Source organism: Otolemur garnettii, unplaced genomic scaffold, assembly GCF_000181295.1.
Source record: "Otolemur garnettii isolate 467f Iridium unplaced genomic scaffold, OtoGar3 scaffold00189, whole genome shotgun sequence".
In the NCBI taxonomy this organism is placed as follows: Eukaryota; Metazoa; Chordata; class Mammalia; order Primates; family Galagidae; genus Otolemur; species Otolemur garnettii.
This window is the reverse complement of record NW_003852584.1, coordinates 2,492,820-2,505,487: the sequence shown is the minus strand read 5'-3', so window position 1 is coordinate 2,505,487 and position 12,668 is coordinate 2,492,820. Positions and strand designations below refer to the sequence as shown.

General features: G+C 47.7%; 1 protein-coding gene across 2 annotated transcripts in view; it reads left to right on the top strand.

Annotated features, from left to right (window-relative positions):
- Positions 1-12,668, top strand: part of CIITA (class II major histocompatibility complex transactivator) — a 52,525-nt gene that overhangs the window by 17,427 nt on the left and 22,430 nt on the right. For both annotated transcript variants that reach the window (XM_023507566.1, XM_023507565.1), the window contains exons 2-5: positions 6,853-6,999; positions 7,201-7,296; positions 10,082-10,144; positions 10,341-10,421. In XM_023507566.1, coding sequence (XP_023363334.1) covers positions 6,853-6,999; positions 7,201-7,296; positions 10,082-10,144; positions 10,341-10,421 — 387 coding nt within the window. The remainder of the gene's footprint in view (positions 1-6,852; positions 7,000-7,200; positions 7,297-10,081; positions 10,145-10,340; positions 10,422-12,668) is intronic.

Below are 12,668 nucleotides of genomic sequence, written 5' to 3'. Positions count from 1 at the left end.
ATACCAACCCCAATCCACCTCCTTCCTTTGTGCTTTTGTCTTTATTTTTTCTTTTAAACTTCAGGCCTTTTGAACCATTTACCTGCCCTGCTCTGTTAATAGTGCACTAGACTCTTTGGTTCACGTGAGGCATCTCTCCTCTTTAATTAATTTCCTTGTCTCCTTCTTCTTTCACTTACCTGGGCACCGATTCTCAGGCATTCACAGTGTGTCCTGTCATCTGTGTGCATTCTGTAAAACCCGTGCTGCCTTCTCATGTGTGTGCTGTCACTCTGCACACCTGGAACTGGGCCGTCAGAGCTCATCCCGGGGTCTCTGTCCGTACTGTGTTATTAAGATCTACCTGTGCTGCTTCTCAGGCATTTGATCTTCACTTCTAATAATGGAGTGCGATGGCTGCTTTTCACCTGTCCACCATCCCATGATGAACACCCGGGTGACCTCCAGCTCCCCGTCACCAGAAATAGCACAGCAAGGAGGATCTTCACATGGGGTCCCTTGTAGAATTGTGGAAGCTTTTCTTTGGGCTGTATAGACCCAAGAACTGAATGGCTGTGTTGTAGGGTCTATGCACCCCACGTATTCCAGTGACAGCAGGCTTTTGTTCTGCAGCGTGGCCACAGCAGTCTACATCCCACTAACCCCGTGTGACCAACTTGGCGTTTCTTAGCTGTCTAATTTTTGCCAGTTGTGCAATGTCAAGTTACACTTTGCTGTTTAAATTTTGGAGCTCCCATCTAATACCACTTACTGGATGTGGCACTTTAGGCAAGTGACAGCAACCCACCTATGCCAACCAGATGGAGTAGATTCTACAACTCAGAGAGGCTAAGTAGTTTTTACAAGGCCACACAGTGGACCTGGGATTTGAAGACAGAGCCTGTCCCATAACCACTGTAGTATTATTATCCCGTTTTACCTCTCCTCTGAAATTTCAGCTCTGTCTACGTTGCAAGCTGCCGGCAGGAACTTTATTTCAGCTCTCTTTGGGGACCCCAGAGAATTGTGCCCAGGGACTTTATTGTAGGAGACGCTCAGTAAATCATTGCCTCACAGATTTGGAGAGACAAAGGGAAAGATGGATGTTCGCGTTTATTTAGAGGACTACAGGGACTTGTTTGAGCTGTTTGCTCCAGGAAAATGTGATTTGGGGTTGCTCTTGGTAGATAAATATCCCCGGGCTCCCGGCTTCCAGCCGTCATCTGCCCTCTGCAAATAGCTTGCCATGAGGTTGGGGAGCAGGATGGTGTCAGGAGGGCTTTGGGGGAAGGCAGAGGGGAAAACTGACATGCAGTGAGGAATCAGAACTGCAAATGCCCCGCTGAGTGGGCTGTACACACAGTTGGTGAAATGGAGGCTCAGAGGGACAAAGAAATGTACTCAAGATCAAGATCAAGGGCAGCGCAGGAATTCAAACCTTGTTTCCAGACACACAGCTCAGAGACTTTCCCTTTCTCCTCCTCAGGAGGAGAAGTTTAGAGTCAAGAGTAGGGAAGTACTTATCACGCTCTTTTACCACAGCATGGGGCAGCGTGGGGGACATTTGGGGTAGCAAAAGAGCTCCTTTCACTCCCCTAGACCTTCAAGGCTATACTCCCCCTTTCTGCAAAGAAGAAAGTGTCTGATAAACTGAGCCTAACGGAGCACTCTGATAAACTGAAACAAAGTGACAATTGAAACAAAATAGTGAATATAAGGTACCAGCATAGCCCCAGACACAAAAGAATCTCCCCACCGAGATGGACCATGATGTTGCACACAACAGACTGTGATGTTGGCGCACAAAGAGGCTGTCTCGGCAGGTACCCAAGTCACTTAGGTCCGAGTGAGAACATTCTGGCAATAATCGATTTCCCTCAGGGAAGAGAAGGATATATTTTTATTTTAGAAGCCTTTCTGGTGCCTATAGTCTCTCAAAACCTGCATGTAGTAAGAAGTGGGATGGAAACAAATCTCCCCAGAAAGGACTTTTGGTGGCAAGAAGATTAGGGACATTTTCTCAAGTTGGATGTGGTGGGCTGGGGGGAGGGCAGTTTCAAAGAGGACCTTCTAAAAATACTATCCGTTTACCAAAAAGACACAGACCACGCCTCTGCTCTGCGCCAAACAACGCCTCAAAAGGAGAAATTGTCTTGCCACCCACACCTTCCCTCACTGGGCGAGGGCACCTCCTCTGGGTCGCTGAGTGGGGATGTGGGGGAGGGAAGAACAGAGGACTTGAAGCCAGCGACCTGGTCACTACTCATCTTTCTGAGCCCCCTTCTTTGTCCAAAAAACAGGAATATAAACAGCTAATGTGTAAGTTAGACCTATGGCTGTCCTGTGTCATCTGTGCCTGATGCTCAGTAGGCACTGAGAATTCTGGTTCTGTAACATTCCTTAGGGTGGAGGGTCAGCCATGTACAGAAACATGTGAGGCTGGAAGTAAATCAGCTCAACGGATGGGGTCATGACCTTACAGGCTTTGACTTGTATGATCTGCCCCATGCCAGGGCAGCTGAAGGGATCCTCTCCTCTAAGGTGGGCTGGTTAGTGCCATCTCTGCTCCCAGCCCCCTCTGGAATTGCAGGGGGAAAGAGTCTATTCAAGTGCCCTTTGCAGTACTTCCTAAGTATCTATAAATATGTGGAAAACATGGCTCTGGGAACAAAGGGATGTCCTAGGCCAAGATCCAAGTAGATACTGGAATGATTAGGAGGTGGCTGTGGCATTTGGGAAGTCTGAAGTCTCAGGCTGAGTCCCAGCTCTGATACCTCCGAGCAGGAAGAGCTTCCTTTGACCGCAGGTGTCCTGTGTGGCTGGCACTTGCATTAAGCCTGTTTAGGCCTTTTGATGATCCTTCAAAGTCCTCTTTATTTTCTGGATCTAATGGTGGGAAAACAGGTGCTTAGAGAGCTTAAGTGATTTGCCTGAGGCTTCACAGCCAGGATGCAGGCACAGGATCTCAAACCACGTGACCTTGGGCAACACATTTGAATCTTCTCTTCCACCAAATGGGCGTGATACTCCATCTTGCCTTCTCCCCAGAGCTCTTTGGGAACTCAGATGGGGGGGATGGAGGCAGGGGGGCAGTGTGAGCTGCAAACCCCCTGCTCCCCAAGGGGAAGTGCTCAAGCTGTAGGCTCTGGTCTTAGGGAAGCAGGATGGGAGGTCTGTGTTGTGTTGGGGGTTTCTTCAGGTTGAGCTGATGACCTAGAACTTGGGTCTTTGGGTAACTTTACCCCTGCTGGTGACGACAGTGGGTGTGTGTGGCCCAGACATCCCAGCTGCCTTGCTGGCGTGGGCCTTTCTCGACACTGTGGGGTCTGTGGGGTTTCCTTATTTGGCTTCACAAACGTGATGACTCAGGAAAGAATGGAAGAGAAAAGGTCCCTTTGTCACCCTCACAGAGGAAAGAGGCAAATTAACAACAGCACTAAGGTCCACCTGCCTGCTTTCTCCCCATGTGTGCGTTGGTGCTGCTCTAAGGTCCCGTTCATGGAGCAACCAGTGCCCACCAGTCCCCTTTCTGTGGGCTCCAGGTGAATCAACTAACTCACTCCTTATGAGTTATCAATTATTATTCCCATTTCACAAATGAGGAAGCTGAGGCTCTAAGTCACTTAAAAAATGAACTTGTCTGATTGCGGTGAGTTGGTAGGTAGGCGCAGGCTCAGAGTCAGGCAATTTGACTCCGCAGCTCACGTGAGCTGGCTTCTTTCTCTTCTGTCAGTGTCTCTCCTGTTTTTCTGCTTAACCACACTTGGCAATGCTGTCCAAGGTGCAAAGCTGAGTCTGTGTTTAAGTGAGGCTAAGCTAAACTTCTTCAGCCTCCTCCCTGCTGTTCCTGCCACCATCTCCCCTTGGAGATAAGACCTGGACTGCGGGCTTATGCCTAGTTATGATGGGGTGATCATTCAAATGGGAGCATTTTTATGGGAGGGAAGAGTATGGGGCTAGGAGTCTTATGCCGGGGACATCACGTGCAGGCCGGGCCGCCGACAGGCTGTAGGATCTCTTGCAAGTCTTGCTCCTTTTTAGGGGCTCAGTCTTCTCATCTGTAGAATGAAGGAGGTTGAGCTCCAGAGTCCCTGGCAGACCCTATGCTCTGTGAGAAAACCAAGAGTTTGGGTAATTTGCTCAAAGCCACACAACTCATTCATGGAACTGCTAGGGTTGGCCTGGAGCTGTTGTTGCCAGATCACACTGCCTCCAAAAAGGCAGATTGCTACAGTATGGGCTCTCAGGAAATACCACAGACTGGATGGAAGGCAGACAGCGGGAAGGATGCAGGGCAGGGAGTCTCCCTTTACCATCCTGGAGAGGACAGTAGGTGGTCAGAGAGCCCAGACCAAGGTACTGGCAGAGGTGGCAAAGCCCCCCTTCTCCATCTCTCAGCTTCAGCCCTACTCCTAGAAAAGGGTGGTGGCCCCGTCTTTCAGTTCTGCTTCCTCTGGTCACGGCTGGCAGGGCCCTGGCTGCAAGCCTGTTGTGTTGATGTTTCCGCAGCCCTCCTCACTGTGCTGTGATCAGGCAGCCTCAGCCAGGACCCCAGTCAGATGGGGCAGTTTATTCTCTGTGCTATTTGAGCCATTGACATGTGAAAGAAAAGGAGTTTCTGTAAAGGGGTCATGAGTCGGGTGCATGTGTTTCCTCACCACCTTAACCACCTGATACCCCGCCCTACTTTGGCCCTATTCTCTTCCAGGCCCAGGACGGTACACTTAGGAGGTCCTTCTGATGCTCTGGCTTTCGGGTCAGCACTCCTCTCATCTCCTTCAATAATTTTTCTGTTTCCTTCCAGCTGGTATTTGTATCCCATGTGTGGTGGGCTGACTGGTGGCCCCCCAAAATATGTGTCCATATCAAATCCCTGGAACTTGTCAATGTGACTTTAACTAAAGTCTTTGTGGATAGAATTAAGGATCTTGTAATTAGATCATCCTGGATTATCCAGGTAGGTCCTAAATCCAATGCCAAGTGTCTTTATAAGAGAAAGGCACAGGAAAATTGAAACATAAAGCAGGGATGATGTGACCACTAAGGCAGAGATCAGAGTGATGTAGCCACAAGCTCACGAGTCAAGGATCACCCATGGTTCCCAGAAGCTGAAAAAGGCAAGGAAGGGTTCTCCCTTATAGCCCGTGGCGGGAGTGTGGCCCTGATGACACCTGGATTTGACTGCCAGCCTCCAGAACTGTGAGAGAATGAAGTCCTGTTGTTTTAAGTGACTGGTGGCACTTTGCTCCTTCAATTCTAGGGAATGAGTACAGCTTGGAAGAGTGGACGACCTGAGCCAGGGATCAGGACAGGGGCCCAGAGTCATACAGATGGGGCTTAAAATTGACTTTCCCTGGTAATAACTGCTCTGAGCTTTGAGTTCCTCATCTGCAAAATGGCACCTGCTTACCTGCCAGGTTTTATTTTGTTTTAAAAGTTGTATTGGGATATAGTTCACATATTTTGTACAATTCACCCATTTAACACGTACAATTCAATGGTCAGTGTTGTGCAATCATTTTCACTGTTCATTTTAGAACATTTTCTTCATCACTCCCCACCAAGAAACTCCATAACCACCACCAGTTGCTCCCATTCCCCCCCAAGCCTTTCCCCAGCCTCAGGAAACCACCGTATCTTTCTATCTCTCCTGATTTTCCTACTGTGAGTATTTCATATAAACAGAGCCGTATGATGTGTGTTCCTTTGTGTCTGGTTCTTTCCCTCAGCATAATGTTTCCAGACTCATCCCTGTTGCAGCACCTGTCGATCCTCATTCCCTTTCGTGGCTAAGTAACCTTCTATTATGTGGAGAGATGACATCTTGTCTATTCATCTGTTAGTGGACATCTGGGTTGTTTCTATATTTATGATGGCTATTATGAATTATGCTTCTATGAACATTTATGTATAAATTTTTGTGTGGACATGTCTGAGATTGCTTTAAAGATTAAATGAGGCAGTGTTCAAAGCATTTAATATACACTTCAATAAATTATAATGAAGGAATCTTAGAATCTTTCTAGACTTTTTGAATTTGCGGATTAGGAAACTGAGGCATGGAGAGGAGAAGAGACTTGCATAAGCCGCCAAGGCAGTAGAGCGCTGCAGTTCAATGCAGGTCCTCAGGCCTCACTGCCTGGGTTCAAACTCGGGGGAATTGAACCTGGATTTCCTTATGTCAATCATGTCACCTCTCTGAGCCTCAGTTTTCCCACATGTAAAATGGAGATCGTAATAGGCCTGCCTCGCACAGTTGCCAATGTGAGAATCAAGTGTGCCAGCTCATGTGCCTGGCACTTACTGTGTTCTATAAGTCTTAGCTGGTGTTTTTCTTTCTTTTTTTACATTATTTTTTATTAAATCATAACTTTGTACATTGATGCATTTATAGGGTTTGGGGTACTGCTTCAATATACAATGTGAAATGTTTACATTGAACTAAGTAATGCATTCATCACAATTATACTCATTTCTTAACAGTTTTGAAATGTACCATTGCATTATGCACATTAGGTGAGGCCCCCCTGAATACCTCCCTTCTCCCACATCTCCCCCTCCCCACTCTCTCCTCTTTTAGCTGGTGTTTTCATAGCAGTACCAAACTAGGAACCCAGGTCTCCTGACTCCCTGGTATGAGACCCCTGAATCTACACTTCCCCAGTTCCCTTTTCTGTCTCATGGGCATCTTCCCAATGTGGTTGTTTAGAGGAAAGGGATATGGCTGCCTCTCTCCTCACCCTGAGCATGCTGAATGGTTAACTGTTTCATTCTCCCCAACTCCGCCCTCACCAACTGGGAACTGCAGTAGGCGTAAATTTTCTGCCTCTCTCCAGCACCCCATTTGATCACTGAGCATGGCTTCTCTCCCAGGCACTGGGCAGCGCGCTGCCATGGAGTTGGGGCCTCTAGAAGGCGGGTACCTGGAGCTTCTCAACAGCAATGCCGACCCCTGGCACCTCTACCACTTCTATGACCAGATGGACCTGGCTGGAGAAGAAGAGATTGAGCTCTGCTCAGGTGAGCTCCCTTCCCTCGGGGCTCTGCCTCTTGGCCACCCCTCAGCTGCCTGATACAACACCCTGGGCAGGGCCTGGCCGCGGAGCTCCGGTCAGAACCGCGGACAGCTCCCTGCCTGCGCGCGGCCCCGTCTCTCCTTCCGTCCCCACCAGCCCTCTTCCCAAACCTCCCCTGCTTCACCCGAGGGACTTTTCTTCCCAGAACCCGACACAGACACCATCAACTGCGAACAGTTCAGCCGGTTGCTGTGTGACATAGAAGGCGATGAAGAGACCAGGGAGGCTTATGCCAATATCGGTGAGGACGGCCCTGAGGAAAAGCGTTCTTTGTCCTGTTTGTTAATCGCACCCATTTACCAGGGACCTCAGCAGGCCCCTCTCTCAGAAATCACGGCAAGGGAGCGCTGAATAGGGCCTGAAGAATGGAGGCTTCGGGGAGGAAGGGAGATGGAGGCCAGTGAGGGAACTAGGTCTCTCCACTAAAGACCACCAGGCAACCAAAATCGCACGGTTACTTCTTCTGCCTCCATTTCCAACCAGTTTCTTGCTCTTCTTTCTGTCTTTCCCAGAAAGCACACACCATACACTTTCCCCTTTCCTTCCCAGCTCCTCAGCCAAACTACTCTCGTATTTATAGTAACTCCCAGTTACCGGGAACTGGTAATATGTTAATTGCCACATGCATCTTGCCTCCAATCTCTACAACAACAAAGGAAGCACGTGTTGTCGCTTCTCCTTTGCAGACGAGGAGATTGAGGTTTTAACAGGTGAACCGACCTATCAGAGGCTGCAGTGAGAAAGTAACGAGCATGCCTGAAATTCTAACCTAGGTACACTCATTTCAAAGTCCTCATTTTTAAGCCACAGAAAGGAAAGTGGTTTTGGGACCTTTGCTAAGGCTCAAGCTGAGCAGCTGGTCTGCAACTTTAAAAAGAGTTTCTAAAGCTTTCAGACCAAGGCAGAACTCTTTGGGGGGAAGTTTTGTTGCTGCTGCTGGGGAGAGTAGAGGATCCCTCCTCACCAGTATCACCACTTCTCATACAGAGCTCTTGTGGAATTAGAAAAGGGCGCCTCTTCTCCTGGAGTCTACCCCAGGAAGTAACAGCCTGGCTAGCAAAGCACAAGCTGGATTCCGGCTCCCGTTTGCCCTCCTGGCTAGGGTACCCTTTGTGCAGTGGCCAACCTGCATGATTGTATTTAGTGTCCCTTGGTGGAAACCCAGGAACCATAATACTCAGCAGGTTTGTGCCTGGCACAAATGTGGCCAATTTCCCCCCAGAGTACAGTTAATTGAACATCACACAAAGACAGAATTTAGAGACAAGCAGTAACTGTACCGTCTCAGAAATTACAGAACTGAGAGCTTGCCTGCTTCCTTCCCTTCCTGGGAATTTACTTAGAGGAAGCAGAAGTGTGTGGGGATGAGAGCATTCACATTTCCTCAAAACTTCAGGCAGTAATTAAGTATTTTGGCATCTTTCAGGATTTGGAGTTTTTTCCTTCTTTAGGGGGGTTTCCAGAGGTATGAGAAGCTGCCTAAGCAATTAAATGAGGCAGTGTCTTAGTCTGTCTTCTGTTGCTGGGAACAGAATAGCTGAAATTGAGTAATTTATAAAGAAGAGGAATTTTTTTCTCATAGTTACAAAAGCTGAGAAATCCAAGGTTGAGGGGCTGTATCTGGTGATGACCCTCTTGGTGGTGGAGATTCTGCAGAGTCCCAAGGTGGAGCGAGGTCACATGACAAGAGAACTGAACATCGTAGCTCAGAAGCTCAGAGAGCTCAGAGAGCTTCTTCTAATAAAGCCACCAGTCCCCCTCCCATCATAACCCATTAACCCATTACCCATGAACCCATCAATCCATAAGTGGACAAATCCATTCACAAGACCTCTTAGAGCTTCCAGTCGTATCTTATAGGCCTCTCCTCTCAATATTGCCACAGCAGGGAATGAATTTCAATACATATTTTGGAAGGGATGAATGTTCAAAGCATAGCAGGCACTTTGCCTAAGTCTGCTCCTCAAATCTATGGGTTTTCTCTGTGTTCCAGAAGGCCAAGCCCAGGCCTGCACGAGTACTCATTTGAGGTGTCTTGCTTCCATGTGTGCTCATAAAAGGAAGCGGTAATCACGTCTACCTCATGGGATCATTGTAAGATTGAACAAGTAGCTGTGTATGAAGCACTTAGAAAAGGGATTTCCAGAGTGAGCATTCAAGGGACACTGCCACCACACAACAGTGTCATCACCATTGTCACCATCATCATCACTGCCCTCATTCCAGCCCTCAGCTCAGAAGACCTCCATGGCTCCCTATTGCCTATAAAATCAAGTCCTAACTTTCCCCAGCATGAAAACTCTACCATAGCCATCTACCTCTCAGAGTTCCCCAAACATGCTGGATACCTTTCTCACTCTGTCACCACGACCCACAAAGCTATCCATTGTCTCTCAGACTCTGCCCCATCTTTCAAGTGCTGGATCCAGAATCCCTTCCTCTGAGAAGCCTTCCCTGATTTCCTGATGCCCTGACCTCCTCCCATGATAACTCTCTTCTGGAGGCTCTGAGCCATGTACCACTTTATATAATTAACCACTACTTATTGTGTGTGCTGTGTACTGGCTACTGTGTTGAATGGTTTAAATACAGAGCCTCTAGTCATCATTGTCTATCCCTGTGTAGTAGGTGTTATTTATTCTCCTTGCATAGATGAGGAAATGGGGCCCAGAGAGGTTAAGTAACAGGCCCAAGGTTACACAGCTAGTAGGGCATGTGGAGCATAGCAGTGAAATTTGAATTCAAACCCCTTGCCAATTCTACCACTCTGCCTTGCACTACTTTACAGTCGGAGATCAGTTTTTAATGAATCAATACCTCATTTTCTCAATGAGCTTACAAGTCCATGAAGGGTCAGTGTTCATTCATTAATTTTGATCATTCATTCAGCAAATATTTATTGAGCCTCCCCATTGTGTGCCAGGCCCAGAGGGTAACAGCTTCCTAGTAACTAACCCAAGGCCTGGCACACAGTGGGCCTTCAGTGAGACCTTGTTGATTGATTGAGCTTTTCCTCATCTGAGCAGCGGAACTGGACCAGTATGTGTTCCAGGATTCCCAGCTGGAGGGACTGAGCAAAGACATTTTCAGTAAGTCTTGGGTTGGGGGAGGGTGGTGGCTTGGTTCAGGCTGAGTGTTCTTCCTTGTTCCTTGGGGAGCACCATAATACCAGATGACCACACCTCCATGAGTGGTCAGATGCCTTTCCCCAATATAGGGACAATAGAGGATCACCTTGGGCCTCTCCACTGGTCAGGTGAGTTATTCTCTGGTTTATCTCCAAAGTAGAGCACATAGGATCAGATGAAGTGATCGGTGAGAGCGTGGAAGTGCCCACAGAACTGGGGCAGAAAAGCCAGAAAAGACGTGAGTGAGCCCCTCCCTGACCCAACCTAGCTTTGCTTGAGACCTGGCCCTTCCTTGGCTCCAAAGCCTCCTGTGGGCCTCTGTTGCTTTCCCCCTTTAAGTTCTACCTGCCTTACCTGGGCTTGGGGACACCTACTGCCTCATCCTTCACTTCCTGTCTCCTGGTGACCCAGGGAGGACAGATGGCCCAGGTGCAAGTACCCACTTTCCTTATGGGTTTCTGTCCCTGGCTTTTTTGATTGTCGTTCCCAAAAGGACCTTTGGGTTCTGGTTTTCCTTTCAGTTTTAGAGGTCACCCCTGTATTTGAGGGATATTTTTTGAAGCACAGATTCTGGCATCGCAGGAACTATGTTTGAATTTTGGCCTTGCTATTTATAGTCGGTGTGACCTTGGGCAAGTACTAGCACCTCTCTGAGCCTCCACCTGATCTCCCTGCCTCCTTTGCCTATCCTCCTGTGGTAGTCATTGGGAGTTTCTGAATGCAAATCAGAGCATTTCATGGCCCTGCTAACAGCTACAGAATACATACCACAAGGCCTGCCTGATCTGGCCTTTCCTACCTTTCCAAATTCACCATGGAGAATTCTATACTCCAGCCAGATGCTGGCATCTCTCCATTCCACCAACCCATGTGCTCTTGCCAGCCCCAGGGCCTTTGCACTCAGTGTTCTTTCAACCTGAAATGCCCTTCCCCCTCCTCGTTCTTCCCTTGGACAGCTCTTTCTAATCTTTTAAATCTTGGCTGAAATGTCACCCCCTCTGGAAGCCTTCCCTGACCACCCTTCCACTAGATTAGCTCACACACTGTCACCCTGTTTGTGTCTTTCCAAGCCCTCAGCACTGGTTGCAGTCTGGACTTATTTCCTTATTGCCCTTTGTCAGGTTTTCCCACTGTGATGACAGGGACTTTGTCTTCTTGCTCATCACTGCATCTCCCACGTGTAGCATAGTGGCCAGTACGCAGCGGCACCTCAACAAACACTGTTGAATGAACATCTGTAAAATGGAAACCATTCATCAAGATGCTTATGATGTGCTGGGGCCTGTGTAAGCCCTGTATCCATCTATTTATTTTTGAACAGGTGAATCAGGCACATGGTATGGAAATTCAAAAAGTGCAAAGAATATTTAGTGAAACAAATCTCCCTCTCATTCCTGTTTCCTAGTCCTTCAGCTTACCTCCCTGGAGGGAACATACGTTTCCCAGTTTCCTTTTTACTTGTCAAAAATACTCTCTTCATCTTTCAGCCAGCTCTTTGCTTTTGTTAGGTTTTTTTTTTTTTATTTTTAACAAATGGCTACATTTTACCTACATTATTCTGCACTGAGCTTTCTTCATTTAATGTCTGGAAGGTCATTTCTGTACTATGGATGGAGAAGACATGGTCCTATGTCCAGGAGCTTCCTCGTTTCCTTCCCCTTTCCCTTCCCCTCCTCCTCCCCTTCCCCTCCCTTCTCTTCCCTTTTCTTTCCTTTTTTCTTCTCTTCTTTCTTTCCGTTTTCTTTTCATTTTCATTTGATAAATATTTCCCGAAATTTTTTTAAATTTTTTTTTTTTTGAGACAGTCTCAGGCTGTTGCCCTGGGTAGAGTGCCATGGTGTCATCATAGCTCACAGCAGCCTCCAACTCTTGGGCTCAAGTGAACCTCTTGCCTCAGTTTTTCTATTTTCAGTAGAGATGGGGTCTTGCTCTTGCTCAGGCTGGTCCCAAACTTGTGAGCTCAAGCAATCCACCCGTCTTCGCCTCCCAGAGTGCTGGAATTATAGATATGAGCCACCATGCCCAGCCTACCTGCAACATTTTATTATAAAATTTTTCAGCATAACAGTAAAGGTGAAAGAATTGCACTATGAACAGCCATGTGCCCACCACTTTGATTCTACAATTAATATTTGGCTTCATCTCTGTCTATCTGTCCACTCCTCTGTCTACCCAGGCCTCCATCCATTGTATTTTTTGGCACATTTTATAAATTGCAGACACTAGCACATTTCCCCATATGTGCTTCAGCAGACTTTCTTTTTTAGGGCTGGTGTGGTATTCCACAGGGTCAGTAAACCACATTCAATTAAACAGCCTTCTCTAAGGGACACATGGGTTTTTATCTGTTGATGTGCTGAGTGCTTTATGCTCACCCACTGGTTTCCAACAGCGATCCTCATTTCATAGACTTGAGACCAAAGGCTCAGACAGGCTGTATCGCACAGGCACATAGCTAGGAAGGGATTCAAAAGGCAGGTTGTGG